The following is a 27238-nucleotide window of genomic DNA, read 5'->3' as shown; positions in this document are numbered from 1 at the left end:
TATATCACACACCAAGATTACATACAAGGCTGCCAGGAGCATTCACACTAGAAACTGTTACTGACTTTTGTCTCCAGCTTGGAAGTCTCCTTCAGCAGAGTTCAGTGCAGAACAGGCTCAAGCAAAGCAGAGAAAAGGCCTGGCCCAGTGCAGCTGGCACAAACCCACCCCAGGGCAGGCAGCCAAGGAGTGGCAGGAGGCTGACAGAGAAGAACCAGTTCCCCTGGTCTGTGGGGCTGTATCACTGCCTGCACACTGGTGGGTCCCACCAGTGACGGCAAGAAGAACACCCAAACCTTGGCAGTTCCACCCCAAACATCCCCCAGTGACTCATCATGAGACATCCAAGCCAGCAAGGAAGGGTGAGCAAGAGGGCTGCTGGCACAGCCTCCAGTCTGAGCAGGGACACAGTATCTGAAGGGGGCCTACAGAAAAGCTGGGGAGGGACTTTTTAGGCTATGAGGCAGTGCCAGGACTGGGGGGAATGGAGCAAAGCTGGAGGTGGGGAGAGTGAGGCTGGATGTGAGGAGGAAGTTGTTGAGCATGAGAGTGGTGAGAGCCTGGAATGGATTGCCCAGGCAGGTGGTGGAGGGGTTTAAGGCCAGGCTGGCTGAGGCTGTGTGCAGCCTGCTCTAGGGTAGGGTGTCCCTGGGCATGGCAGGGGGGTTGGAACTGGCTGCTCCTTGTGGTGCCTTCCAACCCTGACTGATTCTATGATTGGCGCCTCGGGAAGCTCTGCTGCTGCTGCCTGCTCACAACACTGCAGCCCAAACCAGAGAGAGGAGGCAGGCAGAAAATTCAGCCAGAAAGCCCCTTCCTGCAGCTGTGTGACCAAGTCTGTCCCTGTCCCTGCTGTCCCACCCAGCCCAGCTCGCATCGCTCAGGGAGCCAGCAGCAGACAGGCACAGAATGGTAGGGGCTTGGAAGGCACTTCCAGAGACTGAGTCCCACTGCCCTGCTAAAGCCTCCCTGACAGACACCAGAGGTCTGCAGTCGTCTGGGTGTGCTCAAGAAACTCCTTGTGGGGGCCTGTGTGGGAAGAAAGCAAAGCTGTAACAGCTTTTGCTTCCCTAACTGGTGTTCAGGCAGCACCTGGGCTGGGTTACTCACCAAGTTCACTTCCTTGAATTACCAAACGGTTTGGGTCAGAAGGGACCTTTAAAGGTCACCCAGTCCGACCCCCCTGCACTCAGCAGGGACATCTGCACCCAGAGCAGGCTGCTCACAGCCCCAGACAACCTCATGGAGCATCCTTTAAGGACAGTGGATCCCAGGTCACTGTGAGCACAGAACCTTAGATTGGTTTGGGTTGACCTTCAAATGGCTTTTAGCCCAACCCCTGCACTCAGCAGGGACAGCTGCACCCAGGGCAGGCTGCTCACAGCCCCAAACAACCTCCCCTGCAGTGCTGCCAGCCATGGGGCAGCTCCCAGCTCTCTGGGCAGCCTGGCACAGGCTCTCCCCACCCTCACTCTCAAACATTTCTCCCTTCTCTCCACCTCCCTCTCTCACTCCAAACCCTCACCCCTTGGCCTGGCACAGCAGCTCCTGCCCAAAGCTCTGCCCCCAGCTTTCTCCTGGCCCCTTGCAGCACTGTCAGGCCACCAGAAGCTCTCCCTGCAGCCTTCTCCCCTGCCCAAGCCCAACTCTCTTAGCCTACCCTCCCAGCAGAGCCCTTTCAGCCCTGCCAGCAGTGCTGTGGCCTCCTCTGGACTGGACTTGCTCCAAGAAGCCCAGGTCACTCTGTGCTCCTCTTCCAGATTCAGCCCAGCAGCCTGAGCCAGAGAGGGCAGCACACCGTGGTGCTCTGCTGCAGGAAGGAACAGAACAGGCTGCAGCTGTGTCCAGCCACACACTGCACTCCCAGCACCAGGAATACTCCCTCCTGGGCTAACAGCATTCAAGGGGACAGGACTGTGAGGCAATGAGGAGCCTGACCAAACTAGCTGGTACAGACCATACCTAAACAAAACACAGTGAAGGATCCACACTGCTGGCTGCGAAATTAAGAGCCATTGCTTTGGGGGGGTTGTTTGGAAGCTTTCTCCCAGCATCCACCAATTTTGGTACTGATTTGAACAACTGGGCACAAGCAGCATGGCCTCACCAAGGGCAAATCCTGCCTGACAAACCTGGTGGCCTTCTATGAACAGGTCACAGCATGAATAGATGAGGGGAGAGCAACTGAATGCATTGAGCTGGCCCTGAGCAAGGCCTTTGGCACTGTCCCACACCACATCCAGGTCTCCCAGATGGTGGGCACAAGCCAAGCTCAGGAGGTGCAACAAGAGCAAGGGCAAGGTCCTGCAGCTGGCTGGAGGCAATGCCAAGCACCAATCCAGGCTGGGCAGTGCCAGGCTGCAGAGCAGCCCTGAGGAGAGGCACTTGGGGGTGCTGGGGGAGGAGAAGCTCAGCAGGAGCCAGCAGTGTGCACTTGCAGCCCAGAGAGCCAAGCAGAGCCTGGGCTGCAGCAGCAGCAGTGTGGCCAGCAGGGCCAGGGAGGGGATTCTGCTCCTCTGCTCTGCTCTGCTCTGCTGAGAGCCCACCTGGAGTCCTGCATCCAGCTCTGGAGCCCCTGGGACAAGAGGGCTGTGGGGATGCTGGCAGGGGTCCAGAGCATGGCCAGGAGGATGCTGAGAGGCTGCAGCAGCTCTGCTGTGAGCACAGCCTGAAAGAGTTGGGGCTGTGCAGGCTGGAGCAGAGGAGGCTCCCAGGTGACCTTGTGGCCTTGCAGCATCTGAAGGGGGCTAAAGAAAATCTGGGGAGGGACTTTTGAGGCTGTGAGGGAGTGCCAGGACTGGGGGGGATGGAGCAAAGCTGGAGGTGGGGAGAGTGAGGCTGGAGGTGAGGAGGAAGTTGTTGGTGATGAGAGTGGTGAGAGGCTGGAATGGGTTGCCCAGGGAGGTGGTTGAGGCCCCATGGCTGGAGGTGTTTGAGGCCAGGCTGGCTGAGGCTGTGTGCAGCCTGCTCTAGGGTAGGGTGTCCCTGGGCATGGCAGGGGGCTGGGACTGGCTGCTCCTTGTGGTGCCTTCCAGCCCTGACTGATTCTGTGACTCTGTGACTTCCAGCATTCATTTGTATTATTTTACTGCAGGAAACAACTGCTGTTAGCCCTTAAAGATAACTACTCTTTATCTTTCTTTGCCTACAAGGAGTTAAGGACATGGGGCAGAGTCAAAAGGAGGCCAGGTGTTGTGCGTGGGGGATGTCTGTGCTGGCCCTGGGAAAGTCCCTTCTGATGTGTCAGGAAAAGGTCCTCTTTTTTCGGTTTGGTTTTTTTTTCAGGCTCTATCTCCAGCCTCACTCTCCCCACCTCCACCTTTGCTCCATCCCCCCACTCCTGCCACTCCCTCACAGCCTCAAAAGTCCCTCCTCAGCTTTTCTGTAGCCCACTTCAGATCCTGGAAGGCCACAAGAAGGTCACCTGGGAGCCTCCTCTGTTCCAGCCTGCACAGCCCCAACTCTTTCAGGCTGTGCTCACAGCAGAGCTGCTGCAGCCTCTCAGCATCCTCCTGGCCCTGCTCTGGACACTCTCCAGCATCTCCACATCCCTCTTGTAACAGGGATGAACACTCAATATCCACACAAATACTTTCTGAACCATTCCCTTTGAGGTCCTCACATGACCATATGCTCACAGAGCTGTTTTAGTTCATTTTTAAGACTTAGGAGGGGTGGAAATCACTTCCCCCCCTAGTATCATTGCCAAGCAGTGATTTAAGCCAGAGCACCTAACTCAACACAATACCTGATGTATTTGAAGGGCTTGGCTCTACCTCCACAGGTAAATCTTCTGCTCAAAAGGGTTTGTGCAATATTTCCTCTATAAATTATGTATTTTATTACCCAGCAGCCAGCATTCATGACAAGGGGAATTGCTCCTTCTGTGCCCCTTGATGCTTTATGGTGCTACAAGTTGGAGCAGGGCCAGAGCAGTGCTGGCAGGGCTGGAAGGACTCTGCTGGGAGGGCAGGCTGAGAGAGTTGGGCTTGGGCAGGCTGCAGAGGAGAAGGCTGCAGGGAGAGCTTCTGGTGGCCTGGCAGTGCTGCAAGGGGCCAGGAGAGAGCTGGGGGCAGAGCTTTGGGCAGGAGCTGTTGTGCCAGGCCAAGGGCTGAGGGTTTGGAGTGAGAGAGGGAGGCTGAGAGTGGAGAGAAGGGAGAAATGTTGGAGTGAGGGTGGGGAGAGCCTGTGCCAGGCTGCCCAGAGAGCTGGGAGCTGCCCCATGGCTGGCAGCACTGCAGGGGAGGTTGTCTGGGGCTGTGAGCAGCCTGCCCTGGGTGCAGATGTCCCTGCTGAGTGCAGGAGTTGGGCTAAAAGCCCTTCAGAGGTCCTGTTCCACCCAACCCAACCTCTGATTCTGTGCTGACAGTGACCTGGGACCCACTGCCCTTAGAGGATGCTCCAGGAGGGGCTGTGAGCAGCCTGCTCTGGGTGCAGATGTCTCTGCTGAGTGCAGGGGGTTGGACTGGATGAGCTTTAAAGGTCCAGCCCAACCTAGACCATTCTATTCTATGACCCCTTAAGTTTCACTCTTCCTAATCTCCACCAGATTTTCAGGTCCCCCCTACCAGCTCCATGGCCTCAAGACAGTTTCTACTGACTGCAGAGGAAAACAAAGGCACAGCCCAGAAAGCTGCCTTCATTCAGTGCTCACTTTAAGGACTTCACAGCTCCCATTTACAACCCCCCTTAGCCCACAGAGATCACCCTTTGCCCTGGCAGCCTCCCTTGGCCCCAGGCAGAGCCATTTTTGCCATAAATCACCACTTCCCACCCCACTTGCACAGGTCCCTCTCCCTTTTCCTGTCCCAGCCAGCTGGGGAGGGACCTCCTGGCTTTGGCTGCTGCTCCCTACCCTGCTCACAGTGTTCTTTCTCAGAACACTAAAGCAATTGTGGGCACATTTCTCTGATCTGGCTTCATCCAGTACAGCCTGGGACCTTCCAGGGGTGCCAAGGAGCAGCAGACAGGCTCCAGCATGCCCATCAAACAGCTACACAAGCAGCAGCTGCCATAAAGGGAATGTACCCACCAAGTGCTGCAGCTTCTGCTCCCTGGCCTTCACTGGGACAGTCCAGCCACAGGCAGAGAATGAGGTCAGGGAAGGGCTAGGGTGGGAAGAAACCTCTAGGACTCACCCAATCCAACTCAAGAAGAGAGACTTAGAGCTTGCTGTCCAGGAACACATCCAGTTAGCTTTGAAGGATCTCCAAGGATGGGGATTTTCAAGAGCTTGCTGGGCAGCCTGTGCCAGTGTCCTGTCACCCTCATGGTGAAAAGGCCTCCTTGAGGCACAAGAGGTTCCCTCTGAGCATCAAGTTCGTGCATGCTGCCCCTCACCCTGCTGCTGGGCACCACCGAGCAGAATCACAAAGGTCTCTTCCAAGCCAAATGACTGTAAGGTCATTGACCCTTCAACCCAGCACTGCCAGGTCACCACCAAACCATGGCCCTCAGCACCACAGCCACAGGGCTTGCAGACCCCTCCAGGGATGGGGACTCCACCACTGCCCTGGGCAGCCTAGGCCTGACCTTGACAACCCTCTTAGGAAAGAAATTGTTCCTAATGCCTAAACTAAACCTCCCTTGGTGCAATGCAACTTGAGACCATTTCCTCATGCCTTATTGCTTCTGCTTGGGAAAGGAGTCTGACCCCCTGCTGGCTCCAGCCTGCTCTTCAGGGGACTGCAGAGGGTTTCAGTTTGTGCCCAGCCCCTCTGGTGCTGTCAGTGGGCACCACTGAGAGAAGCCTGCTTCCATCCACTGGGCACCTTCCTTTCTGCTGTTCAGGCACGTAAATAAGACCCACCCCCAGCCTTCTCCAGGGTGAACAGCCTCAGCCTTTCCTCACAGGAGAGATCACAGAATGGTCTGGGTTGCAAAGGACCTCATCTAATCCACTACTGGCACAGTGAGCAGGGATATCTGCAGACAAGGCAAGTTCCTCAGAGCTCCATCCAGCCTGGTCTTGAACACTTCTGAGGAGAAAGCCTGGGCAGCCTGTTCCAGCATCTCATCACCTTCACAGGGATGAATTTCTCCCTGGTACCCAATCTAAACCTACTCTCTTTCAGTCTGAAACCATCCTTTCAAGGTGCTCCCATCCCTTCACCATCTTTGCTGCCTTCTCTCCAATGTCTGTCTCTTCTAATGGGGAGCCCAGCACTGGAAGCAGCCCTCCAGACATGGGGTCAGCACTGCTGAGCAGCAGGGAAGGACCACCCTTCCTCCACCTGATAGCATGACCTCTCCTGATGCTGCCCAGTGTCCCCACCACCTCACTGCAGCAAAGGCAGGCTGCTGCCTCAAGGCCAGCTTTGTGCCCCCCCCAGGACTCCCCATCCAGGGCTTTCTCTGCTGAGCTGCTTGCTAGGAAATGCACAGCTCTGCTCCTCACTGTCCTACAGCTTCTTTAGCTTTTGAGGCCTTGGAAGCTCACAGCTTCAAGTGTCACCTGGCAGGGCTGGGTTAACAGTAGGATTTGATGCTCTTAGAGTTGCTTTGGTCGGGGGAGACCTTTATGATTATCTAAGCCTTTCCCCACTCTCTCCTACTGGAGAAAAAAAAAAGGGTGGGAGGGAAATGAGGAGAGGCTGAGGGAGCTGGGGGGGTGCAGCCTGCAGCAGAGGAGGCTCAGGGCAGAGCTCATTGCTGTCTGCAGCTGCCTGCAGGGAGGCTGTAGCCAGCTGGGGTTGGGCTCTGCTGCCAGGCAGCCAGGGACAGAAGAAGGGGACACAGCCTCAAGCTGTGCCAGGGGAGGTCTAGGCTGGATGTTGTTAGGAAGTTGTTGTCAGAGAGAGTGATTGGCACTGGAATGGGCTGCCCAGGGAGGTGGTGGAGTGGCTGTGGCTGGAGGTGTTGAAGCCAAGCCTGGCTGGGGCACTTAGTGCCATGGTCTGGTTGATTGGCCAGGGCTGGGTGCTAGGTTGGGCTGGCTGAGACTGGAGCTCTCTTCCAGGCTGGCTGATTCTATGATGCTGTAATACAAAGCCATGGGAGGGCTCTTCCAAAGAACTTTACCTCTCAATATTGAGCCACCAGGTATGACTACCAGGCATGATTCATCTTGCCTTCAACACACACCACAAAGCTGCTCAGCAGGTACAGTGGGAAGAGTTTGCCTTTCTTCCTGTTCTTCCTCAAAAGAAGCAGCAGCAGAAGCCAAAAAGGCTCTGTGAACCTGTGCCTGTCTTTCAAGGTGCTACAGAGGGGGGTGGGGAATTAAATAACCTAAACCAACATCTCCTTGGGAGTTCCAACATGCTGCAAACCCACACACTCAGGAGGGGATTCTGGTTGCAGGGGGTTTGTTTACCAGTTATGTTAAATACATTTCTCCTGAGAGTTGCCCAAACATGAATTTCTGCCCTGTGCTGGGCACTGGAGAGGCTGCACCTTGAATCCTGGGATCAGCCTGGGGCCTCCTGCACCAGGAAAGGCATTGAGGGGCTGGAGGATGTCCAGAGAAGGGCTTCTGAGGAGCAGCTGAAGCACCTGGGGTTGCAGAGCCTGGAGAAAAAGAGGCTGAGGGGAAGCCTTCTGCTTCTCTGCAGCTCCCTGAAAGGAGGTTGGAGCCAGGTGGCAGGTTGGTCTCTTCCTCCCAAGATAAAACAAAAACAGCCTCAGGTTGTGCCAGGGGAAGTGTAGGTTGAGCATGAGGAAGAATTTCTTCCCCAGAAGAGTTGTCAAGGCTTGGCCCAGGACAGTGGTGAAGTCCCCATCCCTGGAGGGGTTTCAAAGCTGTGGTGTTCAGGGCCACGGTTTAGTGGCAACATGGCAGTGCTGGGCTAATAGTTGGACTCAGTCATCTCAAATCCTCTTCCAACTAAAATGGTCCTGTGATTCTATGCCATCTTCTGTTCCCCAAGCTTAACTCCATGGTTATTCTGCATCCTTAAAAGCCAGCATGCATCCTCTGGTGGGATGCCCTCATGCTGACACCAAATATCAGTGAGAACAAGGAACCCTGCCCCAAAATCCTCTCTTGACTCCCAAGGCACTGAGGTCCATGTGCTGCTGCTCAGTAAAACTGTGGAAACATCACACACCTCTGAAGACAACAGGACCACCACGAGGAGCAAGCAGCAGCTCCCTCTTCACTCTTCTCAAGCACAGGCTGCAGAGCAAGAGCTTCCTGTAAGCATCATTACAGCTCAGCACAAACGGATGTATCAGCTGCTGCCAGATGGGTTTGGATCTGAACGGCCAGCTCTGACACAGGATCCCTTCAGCTCAGCATCTGCCTTCAGAAACACTCCTGGCTCCTTCAGAAGACTACACCAAACAGGGCACTTAAGACACAGCAGAGTGAAAAACAAAGCCTGGGGAAAGTTCTCGCAGCTGGTGGCCAAGCAGACAACTCTTCATCCACCCTGGCACACTGCTTGTTACCCAGGTGAACAGGCAGAGACGTGGGCAGGGAGGCCACATGGTTGTGTGCCTCTTGCCTGCAAGGAAAAGCACAGGTTGAGGTTCTCCAGATAGGCAGAGACCCTCCCAGTTCCATGGTAAAGCAAACACAGCTTGGTGCTGCTCTGCTTTTGGGGAACATGGATCACAGCTCAGGAACGAGGCAGTCCCTACGTGCCCTGGATGAAGTGTCCTCCAGCTCTGACCATAGAATCACTCAGGGCTGGAAGGGACCACAAGGACCATCTAGTTCCAAGCCCCCTGCCAAGGGCAGGGACACCCTACCCTAGATCAGGCAGGGAACAAAATGAGACCTCTCAAGCAGCTGTAATCATCAGGCAACTCTACAGTGGACCTCTGGTTTCACAGACACGCAAACTGTGAGGCTCATGATGAGACCAATGTGCATTCCAGGCCAGATCCATAACCTGGCCATGCAGCAGGGCCTCTCACAGCCTCAGGGACTGCTGAGGACAGCCAAGGCTAAGCTTGTTTCTCAGAGACGGGCAGGGTAAAGCTTCTCACACCGCAGCGACACCACCAGCTGAACACTTCCCTTTTCCTGACCACACAGAGCCACATCTTAGCTTTCATTTAGCCTGTGAGGTCCTTAATGCAAAGCACACTTTCCTGGAAGTCACTTGAGTTCTGCTTCCTGGTTCTGAGCAGAGCAGCTCACGATAAGGAGGAATTTGCCCCCTGATCCACCCTCAAGTGGATCACACTGAAGTGCCCAGCCCTGGTACCAAGGCATAGAATCAAGAGGTTGGAAGAGAGCTCCAGGCTCAGCCAACCCAACCTAGCACCCAGCCCTGGCCAACCAACCAGACCATGGCACTAAGTGCCCCAGCCAGGTTGTTCCTGAACACCTCCAGAGATGGTAACTCCACCACCTCCCTGGGCAGCCCATTCCAATGCCAATCACTCTCTCTGCCAGGAGCTTCCTCCTAACATCCAGCCTAGACCTCTCCCGGCACAGCTTGAGGCTGTGTCCCCTTGTTCTGCTGCACCAATTCCATTCAGTGCCCCCCCTGGCTCACATGGCTGTTTTTTCACCTCCAAGATTGAGCAGCAAGTTCAGAGCAGAGCTAGAACAGAACTCACCACTTTCCACTTCCCACCCAAGCCCCCTCACTCTGGGTCAAGTGTGCTAGTTGGAAGCTAGCTGGATTATTCTGGTGAGAAGAATTAGATGCTAGGCTGTGAAAAGGAAACAGTGGTGGTGTCTGCTGCACTCACAGGCTTGCTGAGGTGGATTAAAAACAAGAACACAACACATAGATAACAGTTGCTCTTTGGCTTTGGCTGCCTCCTTTATCTCCCTAACCTGCTTTCTGTGTAACTAACCCCTCTGCTTCCTAACCCCCCTGGCCAATTCTCCAAACTCACCTTGAACACAAGGCAAAGTCTGGGGTAAGGTAGAGGGGTGGAAGGGAGGTGGAAGGGTGTTGGGGAGCCCCTCCTGGGGACTCAGGTTTCTGAGAGGTCTGTTGTGTTTCTGTATTGCTTTTTAACTTGTCTACTTCTGTCTATAGCTGTATAGATTGTAAACACCTGCTCCTATATTGTGTTAAGCTGTGAATATAAAGCTTCACTCTCATTTCCAGCTCAGCTGAGTCTAGTCTGGGTGATTTCATAGAGTAGGGGGGCAGGTAACACCCAAACCATCACATCAAGACATCCCATGGCTCTTCCCAGCTCATCGCCTCATGCCAGGGAACCACAACCAGTACCACGCCTCCAGCAAAGGGATATTGTCAAGGAGCCTGGAGGAAAACATCTCCAAGGCTCTTTCAGAAGGGGGTGAACAACCACAGCTTCACTTGCTAGGTGTGCTACAAACAAAGCAAAGCTCTTGATTAAGCAGCTTTCTTTCCACCACCATGAGTCAGACTGACCCCGTGCTCCACCAGCATCGCTTCCCTGACCTGGGGCTGGGAGGAGACCTTCCACAGCATTCCCATTTTCCTGTCAAGTATCAAGCATAGTGTCAAAAACTGGCAGACCTGCCTGGTCCTCACTGCCACAGCTACAAGCAAGAGGGAGCATTTGCCCAAGAACACACAGAGAAAAAGGTGAGAAAGAGGTCACAGGGCCACTGATGCCCAGACACCTACTCGCTCCTTGGAGAACAGCTCCATCCTCTGCCTCCTTGCTGCAGCTTTCATCTCATTAAGGGATTAAAAATTATCCTCCCCACTGGAGGAGGAGGATGGATTTTTTTTATCTAAAGCTGATTTCTGTCTGAGTGAGCTTTCAAAGGCGAACTGATCTTCACTCTGATATGGGTCAAGAACTGGCAAGGCCCAGAGAGTGGTGGTGAATGGTGCCACATGCAGTCAGCACCTGTCACTGGTGGTGTGTCCCAGGGCACAGTCCTGTTCAATGTCTTTATTGACGATCTGGAGCAGGGCATTGAGTCCAGGAGCAGTAAGTGTGCAGCTGGCACCAAGCTAGGAGCAGTGTGGAGCTGTTGGAGGGGAGCAGAGCCCTGCAGAGGGACCTGGCCAGGCTGCATGGGTGGGCAGAGGCCAAGGGGATGAGACTGAACAAGGCCAAGGGCAGGTTCTGCACTTTGGCCACAGCAAGCCCAAGCAGCACTGCAGGCTGGGGCCAGAGTGGCTGAGAGCAGGCAGGCAGAGAGGGCCCTGGGGGTGCTGTGAGAGAGCAGCTGCAGAGGAGGCAGCAGTGCCCAGGTGGGCAGCAGAGCTAATGGCATCCTGGGCTGGCTCAGGAGCAGTGTGGGCAGCAGCACAAGGGAGGTTCTTGTGCCCCTGTGCTCAGCACTGCTCAGGCCACCCCTGCAGTGCTGTGTCCAGCTCTGGGCTCCTGCATTGCAGAGAGCTGCTGAGGTGCTGGAAGGTGTTGAGAGCAGGGCAGCAAGGCTGGGGAGGGGCCTGGAGCACAGCCCTGTGAGGAGAGGCTGAGGGAGCTGGGGGGGTGCAGCCTGCAGCAGAGGAGGCTCAGGGCAGAACTGATTGCTGCCTGCAGCTGCCTGCAGGGAGGCTGTAGCCAGGTGGGGTTGGGCTCTGCTGCCAGGCAGCCAGGGACAGAACAAGGGGACACAGCCTCAAGTTGTGCCAGGGGAGGTCTAGGCCAGCTGTTAGGAGGAAGTTGTTGGCAGAGAGAGTGATTGGCATTGGGATGGGCTGCCCAGGGAGGTGGTGGAGTTGCCACCCCTGGAAGCGTTCAAGCAAAGCCACTGGTGGTGGTGGATGATGCCATGGTCTGGTTGGTTGGGCAGGGCTGGGTGCTGGGTTGGGCTGGATGAGCCTGGAGCTCTCTTCCAACCTGGCTGATTCTACCATCATTCCCCAACCACCCATGACCAGCACAAGTGACTTTGAACCATTCAGAGACCAAGGACCTGTTTTTAATGGTTAAGTTTATGCCTCCTCATTAACTAACTATTATTTAAGAGTGATACCACAGGAATGTTGTGGTTGGTTGAGCTTCCAGTACACCCTCTCAGATCACCCAGCACATCACCCTAAGCTTGAAAACAGGCAGCTTTGTATCTTGGTGCAGCAAGGACGAAGGAGACAAGACTAAGCACAGACCCCACGGACATCTGGATTGCCTCTTCTCAAAGCAGACATGTCAGCAGCACCCCAAAACACATACAAGTCATGCTCCTTGGAAAGTCCTGGGTCATAAATCCAAAGATATTAGCCTGATGTAGGTTGGTGGAGAGGGTGGAGAAGAGAGATAGGGGACAGCTGGTCACCATGAGCTTTGCTCTGCTGACTTGTTCTCAACAAGGAGCAGGTGGAAAGGCAAAGCCCATCTCGGTCTCTCCCCCAACCACCTGGGAGTTAAACTCCCACCTAGAAGGAGCACAGCAGGCAGAACCCAGATGAAGTGCTCTTCTGAAAAGCACAAGAACCCTTCTGGGCAGCCAATAAATCTCCTGAATGGCCTGTGACAGGCTCCAGTGCACCCCAAGTGTGCGTGAGTGCTTAAAGAGCCAGGGATCAGCTGGCTTTATTTCCCACAGGCAGAGTTTGACACTTCCACCTATGTTTAAGACTCTGTTTCTTCATTTGGACCAGCAGGCACTTCACCAGACTCCTTCAAGAAGCATCATCACATCCCATCCAGCCAAGGTTCCTCAGAAGATGCTGCCAAGAACATTGAAGTCTCCTCCACCCCTTCCTCTCCCTCTTCTAGGTGATCACAGTCAAACCAGCATCCCCTGGTCCCCACCTCGAGCAGCCCAACGCCTAATTACCAAGATAACAACACACTTGGACCTAATTAGTAGTTGCTAAAAAGCAAAACTGGAGGTGGACAGAGCTCCCAGGGCTTGAAGCACCACCCTTGGTAACCCTGTAGTTAAAACAGCCTCTATCCATGCCTCATTTGGGGGTGTTACTCGTGCCTACAACCCCTCAACCTACCCTAGCTATAGAATCAGGCAGGCTGGAAGAGACCTCCAGGCTCATCCAGCCCAACCTAGCACCCAGCCCAATCCAATCAACCAGACCACGGCACTAAGTGCCCCATCCAGGCTTTTGCTGAACACCTCCAGGAACAATGACTCCACCACTACCCTGGCAGCCTGTTCCAGTGCCAATCACTCTCTGTGGTGATGAGTTCTGCAGATACCAGTGAAGCTGCTTTTCCACTTCATTTAGAAAGCCCCTATTTGTTATATACCAAAACCTGTCTTCACTCCTGCACCCTTCATAAGGATCAGATATCCAAAAGAGAGGGATTCTTGCCTTTTTAGGCTATTTCTAAGCAATAACCTTTGTCAAAGCAGCAGAGCCACACCAGGTGGTGAATTATTTTCCATGAACGCTTCCAAGCTGGGCAAGATTTGCAGCATGTGATGCCCCAGCACGAACTACTCCCCAGAAAAAGGCCCTAATGTTCTTTGCAAATATTGTGTTTTGATAAGGATCTGGAGCCTGACAGAGCCCCAGCTGTTGGAAGTGCTCTGAAAGTGTGAAGAGAGTCAGTTCCACCTTCCCCGCCCTCCTAAAACCTGAATTCCAGGTTCTGCGGCTCTGATGTAGGACTGCAATTACCAAAGGCAATGGTGGTGGCAGTGCCTGAATGCCACCAGCCTGGGGAGTGAAACACACAGGACTGGTCTGGATTACCCCAAACTCAGAGGCTACAGGCAGGGAGAAAGATAACTATTGAAGGTCTGTGGACCCAGATGATGTAATCTGGGGCCAGACTCACCAGCCATGCCCAGCAACAGCACAAGGGGCAAGGGGCACAAAGTGGCACCCAGGAGGTTCCACCTGAACAGGAGGAGAAAGTTGTTTGGTGTGAGGGTGCTGGAGGCCTGGAGCAGGCTGCCCAGAGAGGTTGTGGAGTCTCCTTGTCTGGAGAGCTTCCAACTGCCCCCTGGCCACTGCACTGCTGGGCAGGCTGCTTGAGCACAGGGGTTGGACTGAGTGACTTGCAGAGTCTCCATCCAGCCCCAACACGCTGGGATTCTGCAGCAGTTTCAGCCACGATCAGAAGCTCCACTCCAGCATAAGAGGCCAGAGATGATTCTAAGCAGGACATGAGGCTACTGTTTCACCTTTACAAGCCAAGACATCAGGCTACTCTGAGCCAAAGCTCAGGAGATCTCCACACACAAACAACAGGCTGCCCTCGTGGTTCTCTCCAGGCTGTTTCAAGAAACCTTCAGCAAACAAACACAGTGAGACAATGCTCCTCGAGGTCCACCAGCAAACACAACCTCCCGTGCCATAAAGGCTGGAGACATTTTCCCAGTTGAAGAGGGACAGGGATCTGCTGGAGAGAGTCCAAGGGAGGGCTGTGAGGATGATGAGGGGACTGCAGCACTGCCTGGTGAGGAGAGGCTGAGGGACCTGGGGTTGCTTAGTCTGGAGAAGAGAGAGGGGATCTAATCAATGTTCATCAATATCTGAGGGCTGGGGGTCAGGAGGGGGGGACAGGCTCTGCTCACTGCTCCCTGGCATAGGACAAGCAGCAATGGATGGAAGCTGCAGCACAGGAGGTTGCAGCTCAGCACAAGGGGGAACTTCTTGCCTGGAAGGGTCCCAGAGCCTGGCACAGGCTGCCCAGAGAGGTTGTGGAGTCTCCTTCTGTGGAGCCTCTCCAGGCCTGTCTGGCTGTGTTCCTGTGTGCCCTGAGCTGGATTGTGTGGCCCTGCTCTGGCAGGGGGGTTGGGCTGGATGAGCTCTTGGGTCTCTCCCAACCCCTGACATCCTGCCAGCCTGTGACCCTTTCACTTTCCAGAGTCACCGGGAAGACAACACAGCAAACAGTGGTGCTAAGCCCCCAGAAATGGGGCACAGGACTGAAAGGGGACAAGCTCCTGGGGATGTAAGCACTCCAACCACACGTCCAGCACACACAAGGTCTAACTGGGCCTCTTCTGCAAGAGCAGCAGCAGCAGGTTCTTGGCTCATGACAGGGTGGTTATGCAAACTTCCTCAGGCAGGGGGAAAGCCACAGACTGGTCACCAGAGTAACCTCCCCTGAGCAGCCACCCACCCCAGGCCCCACTGACAATGCCAAGCACCCCACGGGGAACTTACAGAATCACAGCATGCCAGGGGCTGGAAGGGACCTCCACAGCTCAGCCAGTCCAAGACCCCTGCCAGGGCAGGAGCAGGCAGAGCAGATCACACAGCAACACATCCAGGCAGGCTCTGCAGAGCTCCACAGAGGGACACTGCACAGCCCCACCCTGGGCAGCCTCTGCCATGGCACTTCCTAGGCCTCAGCTTGCAGCCAGTGGCCCTTGGCCTGGCACTGGCATCCCCCAGCAGAGCCTGGCTCCAGCCTCCTGCCACTGCCCTGCACACATTGCTCAGCACTGCTGAGTCCCCTCTCAGCCTCCTCCTGTGCCAGCAGCACAGCCCCAGCTGCCTCAGGCTCTGCTCCTAACAGAGCTCTGCCATTGCCTTCAGCATCTCTGTGGCTCTCTGCTGGGCTCTCTCCTGCACTTCTGTGTCCCTCTGGCACTGGGAGGGGGGGGCGAGAACTGGACACAGGACTCCAGATGTGGCCTCACCAAGGGCACAGCAGCGACTTAGGCTCAGAAGTCCACATCCACACCTTTTTTACTGATTGCTGGCGTTTATTGAGGAAGCAATCTGGAAGAGCATCAGCGCTGCAGAACGTCGTCGGAGCAAAGTTCTCGGAGACCTCCTGCCCCCAGAACCGGGAGAGCAGCCGCTCCGTGCAACAGCCTCACCTCACCGCAGCCACGCAGCTCCGCGTTCCCAGTCACACAACACGAGCTCCCGGGCTGTTTTAGAGGCCTATCTTCATAAATTAACAGAAAAATACTGCCCCTACGCCTCCCCCCCACCAAACAACAAAAAAAAATTACTATGTCAGACATTCCAAAGAGCTGCTTAGTGTCTTAAAAACACTACCCTCGAAGAAAGAAAGCTACGACCTCAGAACTACTACCCCAGAAAGCTACCACCTCAAAAAACCAGAGGAAAAGTGTAAAACCAGACTCCAACAGCATCACTCAGCTCAGAAACTGGCGCGGGGGGATGAAACTCCTCTAACGTAGAGACTTACGGAATCAGCCACAAGGAAGGCAGCAGCTTAACGGCGAAGAACTAAAAGCTCGATTAGCTCTGGCACCCCCAGCTAAGCAGCGCAGAGTCAGGCGCCGCGGCACCGCACCCGCTTCACTGCCTTCAAACCCCCGGGGTCCCGCTGCGTGCCCCCCAAGCCCCTCTCGGTACCCAGAAAGCGAGGCTCAGCAGCAGCAGCACGGTCTTGGAGGTGATGACGCCGCAGTCCATGGCTGGGGACGGAGAGCGCCGAACACAACTTGCCGAGCTCACAGCGACTGTGAGGCCCGCCTGGCTCCGCCCCCGGCCCCGCCTCCGACCGCGGCCCCGCCTCTGACCGCGGCCCCGCCTCCGACCGCGGCCCCGCCTCCGGCCCCGGCCCTGCCTCAGCCCCCGGCCCCGCTTCCGACCGCGGCCCCGCCTCCGACCGCGGCCCCGCCTCCGACCGCGGCCCCGCCTCCGGCCCCGGCCCTGCCTCAGCCCCCGGCCCCGCCTCCGGCCCCAGCCCTGCCTCAGCCCCCGGCCCCGCCTCCGGCCCCGGCCCTGCCTCAGCCCCCGGCCCCGCCTCCGACCGCGGCCCCGCCTCCGACCGCTGCCCCGCCTCCGGCCCCAGCCCTGCCTCAGCCCCCGGCCCCGCCTCCTCCCCCGGCCCCGCCTCCGACCGCGGCCCCGCCTCCGGCCCCAGCCCTGCCTCAGCCCCCGGCCATGCCTCCGACCCCGGCCGTGCCTCCGCCCTCGGCCCCGCCTCCGACCCCGGCCCCGCCTCCGGACCCCGGCCCCGCCTCCGCCGTTTCCGGCACCGCCTCCGACCCCGGCCCCGCCTCCGCCGCTCCCCGCACCGCCTGCCGAGCCCGGGTCCGCCCCGGCCCTTCCCGGCGGGGAGGAAAGAGGGTGGCGGCTCCTGGCACACAACAAGGAAGTGCCCAAAGGGGGAGAGGGCTGGGATAAGGGGAGGCCGAATCGTCCCCGCGCGGTGACTTCTTTGTTTGTTTCTTAAACTTTAAAAACAACAACAAAAAAAAAAAAAAAAAAAAAAATTAAAAACTTTAAAAAAAACTTTTAAAAAACTCTTTGAAGTTTTAAAACTTTTTTTTTTTAAATTGACATTTTAAAACTTTTTTTTAAACTTTTTTTAAGCTTTTAAAAAACTTTGTAAAAACTTTTAAAACAAAATTTAAATTTTTTATTCAAAATTAAAAATTTGAATTTTTAAAAAAAAACTTCTTTAAACTTTTAATTTTTTTTACTTTTAATTTTTTTAAAAAATTTACATTTAAAAACTTTTTAAAAACAATTAAAAACTTTCCATTTTTTTTTAAATTTGACAAACTTTTTAAAAAAACTTAAATTTTTTTTTGCTTTTAAATTTTTTACAAAATTCTACTTTTAAAAATGGTTTTAAAACTTTTAAAAATATTTTTAAAACTTTTAAAAAGTCTTTAAAATTTTTCTAAAATTTTTTAAAAAATAAAAAAACTTTTTAAAAAAATTATTTTTTTTAACTTATTTTAAAAAACTTCTAAAAACTTTTAAAAAATTAACTTTTTTAAAACCCTTTTTTACTTTTTAAACTTTTTAAACTTAAAAAAAACCTTTTTTAACTTTTAAAAACTTTTTAAAACTAAAAAAAAGAACTTTTAAAACTTTTTAAAAAACTTTTTAAAAAACTTTTTTTTAACTTTTTTTTTTCTTTCCTAAACTGTTGTTTTTTTTAACTTCAGGCTCAGAGAGACTCAGCCTCCTGTGAGACACTTCCAGCAGGTTTCCATCAAATCTGCCTTCCAAATTCTGGATGCGAGCAGGCAAGCCTGGAGCCAGCTGTGCCCTGGGCTGATCCCCAGCCATGCCCTGAGCTGATCCCCAGCAGTGTGGGCAGCAGGGGCAGGGAGGGGATTCTGCCCCTCTGCTGTGCTCTGCTGAGACCCCCCCCTGCAGTGCTGGGGCAGCTCTGGAGTGCTCAGCACAGCACAGGCAGGGATCTGCTGGAGTGGGGCCAGAGGAGCCCCCAGCAGTGCTGGCAGGGCTGGAAGGGCTCTGCTGGGAGGGCAGGCTGAGAGAGTTGGGCTTGGGCAGGCTGCAGGGGAGAAGGCTGCAGGGAGAGCTTCTGGTGGCCTGGCAGTGCTGCAAGGGGCCAGGAGAAAGCAGGGACAGAGCTTTGGGCAGGAGCTGTTGTGCCAGGCCAAGGGGTGAGGGTTTGGACTGATAGAGGGAGGTTTAGAGTGGAGAGAAGGGCGTGGGTGGTGAGAGCCTGTGCCAGGCTGCCCAGAGAGCTGGGAGCTGCCCCATGGCTGGCAGCACTGCAGGGGAGGTTGGGGCTGTGAGCAGCCTGCCCTGGGTGCAGATGTCCCTGCTGAGTGCAGGAGGTTGCAGCCTGCTCTGGGTGCAGATGTCCCTGCTGAGTGCAGGAGGTTGCAGCCTGCTCTGGGTGCAGATGTCCCTGCTGAGTGCAGGGGGGTTGCATCCTGCTCTGGGTGCAGATGTCCCTGCTGAGTGCAGGGGGTTTCATCCTGCTCTGGGTGCAGATGTCCCTGCTGAGTGCAGGAGGTTGCATCCTGCTCTGGGTGCAGATGTCCCTGCTGAGTGCAGGAGGTTGCAGCCTGCTCTGGGTGCAGATGTCCCTGCTGAGTGCAGGAGGTTGCATCCTGCTCTGGGTGCAGATGTCCCTGCTGAGTGCAGGAGGTTGCAGCCTGCTCTGGGTGCAGATGTCCCTGCTGAGTGCAGGGGGGTTGCAGCCTGCTCTGGGTGCAGATGTCCCTGCTGAGTGCAGGGGGGTTGCAGCCTGCTCTGGGTGCAGATGTCCCTGCTGAGTGCAGGAGGTTGCAGCCTGCTCTGGGTGCAGATGTCCCTGCTGAGTGCAGGAGGTTGCACCCTGCTCTGGGTGCAGATGTCCCTGCTGAGTGCAGGAGGTTGCATTCTGCTCTGGGTGCAGATGTCCCTGCTGAGTGCAGGGGGGTTGCAGCCTGCTCTGGGTGCAGATGTCCCTGCTGAGTGCAGGGGGGTTGCAGCCTGCTCTGGGTGCAGATGTCCCTGCCTTTGGCACGGAGTTTGGAACTACATGATCTTTAAGGTCCCTTACAACCCACTCTACAGTATGTAGTCTTCTGCAGCCCCCAGCACAAGCAGCACATGGAAGTGTTGGAGCCAGTGCAGAGGAGGCCACCAAGATGCTGAGAGGGCTGCAGCAGCTCTGCTGTGAGCACAGGCTGAGAGAGTTTGGGCTCTTCAGCCTGGAGAAGGCTTGGAGGAGACCTTGGAGCGGCCTTGCAGGATCTGCAGGGGGCTGCAGGAGGGCTGGGGAGGGACTGTGGACAAGGTCTGGGAATGGCAGGAGGAGGAGGAATGGGTTTGGACTGGCGGAAGGGAGATTGAAACTGGATGAGAGAAAGAAGTTGTTTGAGGTGAGGGTGGGGAGACACTGGCACAGGTTGCCCAGGGATCTAAGATCACATTTGGTGACTCTGTGCTTCACAACCTCCCTGGAGGTGCTCAGGACCAGGTTGGATGAGGCCTTGAGAAACCTGTTCTAGGGGGAGGTGTCCCTGACTATGGTGGGAGGTTGGAACTGGATGAGCTTTGAGGTCCCTTCCAACCTAAACCATTCTGTGATTCTGATTCTATGCTTCTCTGTTCCAGTCACTGAAACGGTAGGCAGACCAGCTGCAGGTGACTGCAGAGGGCTGCAGCTGTTGCTGTATTTCCATCAGCTCTGCCTCCTGCTGTTAAAAACACACCGAAGATGCTCGCCGAGCCCAGCTCCTCAGCCAGCTGCAGGACGCAGCAGTAACAGCTTCCCATCTCTGCCCCTTGCCAGCAAAAAACAGATGTGAGCTGGTTTCCTCCGGGGGATAGAGACTGCAGAGGGCTTCTGCTGAAGTGCAGCATTCCAGCAGGGAATGGTGGAAGGTCAGAGGGTGGACACTCTCTGCCCATTGCTGTCAGCTGCTTTGGAGGCAGCAGAAGGGCCTTTCCTCAGACGTTGGGGAGGTTCTTTTAAAGTACAATGATATTAAGATCAGCAGTGTCTGATCCTTTTTTTAAGGTGGCCTAGCAAATGGCTTGGCTGAGGCTGCTGAAGGTTGTGCAGCCATCCAGTGAGACCTGGACAGACAGAGCTGGGCACAGAGGAGCCTAATGAGGGTCAACAAGGATGAGTGCAGAGTCCTGCACCTGGGGAGGGACAACAAACTGCAGCAGTCCAGGCTGGCAGGTGACTGCTGGAGAGCAGCCCTGTGGAGAGGGAGCTGGGAGTGCTGGTGGGGAACATGCATGGCACAGCAATGTGCCCTGCTGGCCAAGAGGGCAAATGGGGTCCTGGGGTGTATTAGGAAGAGTGTGTCCAGCAGATCCAGGGAGGTTCTCCTCCTCTACTTCACCCTGGTGAGACCTCATCTTGAATACTGTGTTTAGTTTTGGGCTCCCCAGTTGGCGAGGGGCAGGGATCTGCTGGAGAGGGCCCAAGGGAGGCTGTGAGGATGATGAGGGGACTGCAGCACTGCCTGGTGAGGAGAGGCTGAGGGCCCTGGGGCTGCTTAGTCTGGAGAAGAGCAGACTAAGAGGGGATCTAATCAATGCTTATCAGTATCTGAGGGCTGGGGGTCAGGAGGGGGGGACAGGCTCTGCTCACTGCTCCCTGGCACAGGACAAGCAGCAATGGATGGAAGCTGCAGCACAGGAGGTTCCAGCTCAGCACAAGGGGGAACTTCTTGCCTGGAAGGGTCCCAGAGCCTGGCACAGGCTGCCCAGAGAGGTTGTGGAGTCTCCTTCTGTGGAGCCTTTCCAGGCCTGTCTGGCTGTGTTCCTGTGTGCCCTGAGCTGGATTGTGTGGCCCTGCTCTGGCAGGGGGGGTGGACTGGATGATGTCTTTGGCTCCCTTCCAACCCCTGACATCCTGTGAGCCTGTGATCCCATGACTTCCCAGAACAAGGACATGCCTGTGGGGCCGTATCCCAGCCACCTTGGACAGCCCTGGTATGATATTCCACACTACTCTCTAATGAAATAGTCTTTGCAGAGGCCTGATTTTTAAGTGAAGCAATAAGCTGTAATCACTCTCTCGTTGCCAGCTTCTGATCATCTGCAACAGATCCAAAGGAACCTTTCCCCATCCATGTCTCCTAATTGTTCCTGCCCAGCTTGGTGGTCCTGCCCTTTTCCTTTCTGCATCACATTTTGAGCTCTTTCCTCCAACGGAAGGAGCTGATGGTTTTGAGACTCCATCCTTAGTCTAGTCCTAGCCTTCACCAGCTCCAGGTGCTGTCCAGATTTGAATTCTCTGTTCTCTTCTACAGAGTAATCCCAGAATCACTGAGTCACACAATGCTGGGAGGTCAAAGAAGCCTCTGGAGATCACCCAGTACAACCCTCCCTACTCGAGCAGGGCACCCACAGCAGCTTGCCCTGTATCTTAATGGCCAGGGTGGGGTTGGAAGCTTTCCACACAAAGAGACTCTGTAACCTCTCTGGGAAGCCTGCTCCAGGCCTCCAGCACCCTCACAACAAACAACTTTCTCCTCCTGTTCAAATGGAATCTGCTGGATTTCACTTTGTACCTGTTACCCCTTGTCCTGTTGCTGGGCACCACTAGAAAGAGTCTGTCCCCATCCTCTTGCCCCCCACCCTTTATCTCTTAAAGTGCTCAGATGCCCTCTGGGGCTGCTCCTCTGCAAGGGTCCCAGCCTTTGCTCCTCACAGAGATGCTCCAGGCTCCTCAGCAGCTTTGTGGCCTCTCCTGGACTCTCTCCATTAGTTCCCTGTCTCTCCTGAAGTGGGGAGCTCAGAGCTGGATACAGGACTCTAGATGGTATCCTCACCAGGGGGAGAGTAGAACCTCTGTGCTGGCCACAGGCTTTTGAATGCACCCAAGATGACCTGGCACCTTCTTGGCCCTGAGGGCACACTGCTGGCTCTTGGTGAGCTTGCTGTCCACCACCACTTCCAGGACCTTCTCTGTAGAGCTGCTTTCCAGCAGGTCACCCCTTTGTTTGTACTGGTGCTGGGGGCTGCTCCTCTCCAGAGACCGGACCCCAGATTTGCCCTTGTTGAACTTCATGAGGTTCCTCTCTGCCTGACTCCCCTGCAATTAAATGCCAGGAGAGGTGGATGAAGAAGCCCAGGAGACAGCAGACACCAGGTGACAGTCCCTGGGCTGGTCATCACCCCCAGCAGGCAGTGGGGCTGAAGCTGCCATGTGGTGCAGGGAGGTGCTGAAAGCCTCATCACATGATAGATGCTGCTTCTGCCCACACCATGTCTGTGATGCATCACAGGAGGAAATGAGGTTAAAGTGAAACCACTTAGAATCAGTCAGGGTCGGAAGGGACCACAAGGATCAGCCAGTCCCACCCCCCCTGCCCTGCCCGGGGATACCCTACCCTAGAGCAGGCTGCACACAGCCTCATCCAGTCTGGCCTGAAACACCTCCAGCCATGGGGCCTCAACCACCTCCCTGGGCAACCCATTCCAGCCTCTCACCACTCTCACACTTGTCCCAGACCAGCCTGTCCTGGCTGGCCTTCATCTGCACTTTCTGAGTTGCTAATCACTGATTTCACAACTAATCCACAGTCTTTTTGAATGTTTTTCCTTGCATGGGTTGAAGTTGATCAGCTTCTAATAGCCAGTTTAAAACTGAGCCTACAGTCCACCTGCCTCAGCCTGGCAGCACTCCACCTGCCTCCCTGCAAACAGCTCTGTGATGAATGGAAATGCCTTGAAGTCCTGCAGGATAAAGTCATAGAATCAGCCAGGTTGGAAGAGAGCTCCAAGCTCATCCAACCCAACCTAGCACCCAGCCCTATCTATTCAACCAGACCATGGCACTCAGTGCCCCAGCCAGGCTTGGCTGCAACACCTCCAGGCACAGCCACTCCACCACCTCCCTGGGCAGCCCATTCCAATGCCAATCACTCTCTCTGACAACAACTTCCTCCTAACATCCAGCCTAGACCTGCCCTGGCACAGCTTGAGGTTGTGTCCCCTTGTTCTGTTGCTGGCTGCCTGGCAGCAGAGCCCAACCCCACCTGGCTACAGCCTCCCTGCAGGCAGCTGCAGGCAGCAATCAGCTCTGCCCTCAGCCTCCTCTGCTGCAGGCTGCACCCCCCCAGCTCCCTCAGCCTCTCCTCCCAGGGCTGTGCTCCAGGCCCCTCCCCAGCCTTGCTGCCCTGCTCTCAACACCTTCCAGCACCTCAGCAGCTCTCTGCAATGCAGGAGCCCAGAGCTGGACACAGCACTGCAGGGGTGGCCTGAGCAGTGCTGAGCACAGGGGCACAAGAACCTCCCTTGTGCTGCTGCCCACACTGCTCCTGAGCCAGCCCAGGATGCTATTGGCTCTGCTGCCCACCTGGGCACACTGCTGCCTCCTCTGCAGCTGCTCTCTCACAGCACCCCCAGGGCCCTCTCTGCCTGCCTGCTCTCAGCCACTCTGGCCCCAGCCTGCAGTGCTGCTTGGGCTTGCTGTGGCCAAAGTGCACAACCTGCCCTTGGCCTTGTTCACTCTCATGCCCTTGGCCTCTGCCCACAGCTCATTTGAGAGCCACCAGTTCATAAAACCTCAGTGTGTCCTTCCTTATCCTTATTATCCTGTTGACTCTAATCCTTTATCCCTGTGCTAGTCATTTTGGTGACCAACAGGGCAGTGGAGAAGGAAAAATCCCTCTCCTGCAGTTGGCATGTGAGTGTGACACAGAAGCAGCTTTCATAGTACGTGACCTCATTTCTTAAAATCAACTTGGTTTCCTGATAAGCCTTGTGTAGAAATGAGAGGCAGGAAAGAGCAGTCAGCAGGCAGAGCTTTTTAGTTAAGAAAGCAGCTGAATGGTCTTTCATGGAGGTCACAGAATTAGCAAAAAGTGGAGTCTGACAAACTCAGACTCAAAATACTTTCAGTTCCTCTTCAAATACTCCAACTGGTGACTCAGCTCTCCCAGTTCTGAACTGGTTGTTAGCTACCAGTTGCTACCTGTTGCAGGTAACAACTGCACCAAGCCCTTTGCTAGCAGCAGTTTCTATCCTCACACTCCACTCCATCCACCCTGATGTGCTGAGTGGGGTATTTTGACCACACCATCACATTTGCTGGTCAAGGACAGCCAGGTGATGAAATCCTGAGTCATGCCCTGGTTAGTTCCTCTGTCATATTTCTTTACAAGGCAGAGCTGAAACAACTCAGAGATATTTTGGTCCTTGGGTCTCAGTGTGAAAGGCTGACACCTAAAGCCAGGTGAGGGGCTGGGGCTGTGTCCAGCTCAGGACTTACACCAGCAGATCAAGAGGGACAGGCATACTGGCAGCACTGAGCACTGGCAAACCCAGGCAGGAGGCAGCAGTGCCCAGGTGGGCAGCAGAGCCAATGGCATCCTGGGCTGGCTCAGGAGCAGTGTGGGCAGCAGCACAAGGGAGGTTCTTGTGCCCCTGTGCTCAGCACTGCTCAGGCCACCCCTGCAGTGCTGTGTCCAGCTCTGGGCTCCTGCATTGCAGAGAGCTGCTGAGGTGCTGGAAGGTGTTGAGAGCAGGGCAGCAAGGCTGGGGAGGGGCCTGGAGCACAGCCCTGTGAGGAGAGGCTGAGGGAGCTGGGGGGGTGCAGCCTGCAGCAGAGGAGGCTCAGGGCAGAGCTGATTGCTGCCTGCAGCTGCCTGCAGGGAGGCTGTAGCCAGGTGGGGTTGGACTCTGCTGCCAGGCAGCCAGCAACAGAACAAGGGGACACAGTCTCAAGTTGTGCCAGGGCAGGTTGAGGCTGGATGTTAGGAGGAAGTTGTCAGAGAGAGTGATTGGCACTGGCATGGGCTGCCCAGGTGGAGTGGCTGTGCCTGGAGGTGTTGAAGCCAAGCCTGGCTGGGGCACTTAGTGCCATGGTCTGGTTGGTTGGGCAGGGCTGGGTGCTAGGTTGGGCTGGCTGAGCTTGGAGCTCTCTGCCAACCTGGTTGATTCTATGATTCTGTGACAGAGTCTTCTCAGTGAAACCTGGAGGAGAAGTTTGCTGAGGAGCATTGGCAGATCAGCTGCTGGGGCAGGTTGGTGGAGGACAACAGGCAGCTTTTTGGGTGTAAGTGCTGGATCCATCAAAAGGTGTAAATGAGCTGGTGGGGAAGCCCTCAGACACACTGTACATGTTGACGATGATCTTCTCATGATGAGATTATTCACCTCTCCTTCCTTTTCTTTTCTCTTTGTGCTTACTCTTTGCTCTTTCAGGGCTGAGAAAGACAAGAACATCTTCTAGCCCATGGGTGTGGAGAGAGGAGAGCAGCTGATATCTTCTCCCACTCGCCTATGCTGTGCAGGTCAGGAGTGAAAAGAAGAGCATTTTTCTGATGGCCTCTGTCTCAGAGGTGCTTGGGGGGAGGGCTCTGGTCCTTGCACCTTGACATTTAAAAAACAGTGACCAGGCATGACCCATGGCATCACCAGCTAAGGACAGACATAGACCTCCTGGCTGCCTCTTTATCACAGAATCATAGAATCAGGCAGGTTGGCAGAGAGCTCCAAGCTCATCCAGCCCAACCTAGCACCCAGCCCTGTCCAGCCAACCAGACCATGGCACTCAGTGCCCCAGCCAGGCTTGGCTGCAACACCTCCAGGCACAGCCACTCCACCACCTCCCTGGGCAGCCCATTCCAGTGCCAATCACTCTCTCTGACAACAACTTCCTCCTCACATCCAGCCTCAACCTGCCCTGGCACAACTTGAGGCTGTGTCCCCTTGTTCTATTGCTGCTTGCCTGGCAGCAGAGCCCAACCCCACCTGGCTACAGCCTCCCTGCAGGCAGCTGCAGGCAGCAATCAGCTCTGCCCTGAGCCTCCTCTGCTGCAGGCTGCACACCCCCAGCTCCCTCAGCCTCTCCTCACAGGGCTGTGCTCCAGGCCCCTCCCCAGCCTTGCTGCCCTGCTCTCAACACCTTCCAGCACCTCAGCAGCTCTCTTGAACTGAGAAGCCCAGAACTCCTTATTCACTCAGAGAGATCTCATTTCAGCTGTTCAGCACTAGAAAGATATTAAGAAGAAGTTGTTCCTCATGTCCAACCTAAACCTCCTCTGGAGCCACTTGAGGCCATTTTCTCTTGTCCTCTCTCTTGGGAGCAGAGCCCAACCCCACCTGGCTCCAGCCTCCTCTCAGGGAGCTGTAGAGAGACAGAAGCCCTTCCCTCAGCCTCTTTTTCCCCAGACTAAACAACCCAAGGTCCCTCAGCTTCTTACAACACTTGTGCTCCAAGACCCTTTGCAGCATTCCTGCCCTTCCTTAGACATGCTCCAGCACCTCAGAGTCCTTCTTGAAGCGAGAGGCCCAAAACTGAACCCAGGATCCAAGGTACTGGAGGCATGTCTGTGTGGCTCTATTCCTGTTCTTGACTCAGCCAGTCATGTGGATCTGAGCAAACAGAAAGCCCTTTTACAGAGATGAATCACAGTACCCACAGCCATAAACTCTACGAGTCATGATTTCCCATAGCAAGTGCTTTAAAGATTCCTTGAAGGTGCTGGCAGGAGGGACTAGAAGTGAGCATGACTGAAGCAACCTGATACAGTCTGGAGTGTGACTGGTGAGGAAACCCCAGGGGAACTCAGAACCAGAGAGGAGCTGGCAGCTTCTCAGAGCCCCAGCCTGGGAAGCCCAGGGCATCTGCTGAGGGAGAGAAGCAACTTTGATCCAGAACTGTGTCTGTGTCCAGTTCTGGGCCCCTCCATTCAAGAGAGATGTTGAGATGCTGGAAGATGTCCAGAGAAGGGCAACAAAGCTGGGGAGGGGCCTGGAACACAAACCCTATGAGGAGAGGCTGAGGGAGCTGGGGGTGTGCAGCCTGCAGAAGAGGAGGCTCAGGGCAGACCTCATTGCTGCCTGCAGCTGCCTGAAGGGAGGCTGTAGCCAGGTGGGGGGTGGCCTCTTCTCCCAGGTAGCCAGCAACAGAAGAAGGGGACACAGACTCAAGTTGTGCTGGGGCAGGGCTAGGCTGGATGTTAGGAGGAAGTTGTTGGCAGAGAGAGTGATTGGCATTGGAATGGGCTGCCCAGGGAGGTGGTGGAGCCACTGTCCTTGGAGGTGTTCAAGAAAAGCCTGGATGAGGCACTTAGTGCCATGGTCTGGTTGACTGGCTAGGGCTGGGTGCTAGGTTGGACTGGATGATCTTGGAGGTCTCTCCCAACCTGCTTGATTCTGTGATTCTATGATCCTGTAGAAAGAAGAGGCCTGGCATGGCCAAGTGCTGGCTCACAGAGCCATCACAAATCCAGACAAAAGAAATGGCCACTGTAGGCAAGGCTTTGACTTTTATGAGGGGTGGGGATGACTTCAGTTCCCTTAAATAGAGT

General features: G+C 55.0%; 1 protein-coding gene and 1 long non-coding RNA gene across 2 annotated transcripts in view; both read right to left on the bottom strand.

Annotated features, from left to right (window-relative positions):
• Window positions 1-16246, bottom strand: part of LOC135173479 (tetraspanin-36-like) — a 33524-nt gene extending 17278 nt beyond the window's left edge. The window contains exon 1 of the mRNA XM_064140418.1: window positions 16110-16246. Coding sequence (XP_063996488.1) covers window positions 16110-16169 — 60 coding nt within the window. The 5' untranslated portion in view covers window positions 16170-16246. The remainder of the gene's footprint in view (window positions 1-16109) is intronic.
• On the bottom strand, window positions 15464-16100 carry LOC135173480 (uncharacterized). Its single transcript, XR_010301348.1, has 2 exons — window positions 15940-16100; window positions 15464-15668 (listed from the first exon to the last, which is right to left on the bottom strand). It is a non-coding gene; the product is annotated as an uncharacterized LOC135173480 (long non-coding RNA).
• Window positions 16247-27238: the final 10992 nt, after the last annotated feature.

The sequence above is a fragment of the Pogoniulus pusillus genome, chromosome Z (genome assembly GCF_015220805.1).
Source record: "Pogoniulus pusillus isolate bPogPus1 chromosome Z, bPogPus1.pri, whole genome shotgun sequence".
NCBI lineage: Eukaryota > Metazoa > Chordata > Aves > Piciformes > Lybiidae > Pogoniulus > Pogoniulus pusillus.
Note: the sequence above shows the minus strand (reverse complement) of the source record. Positions and strands in the feature narration are given on the sequence as shown.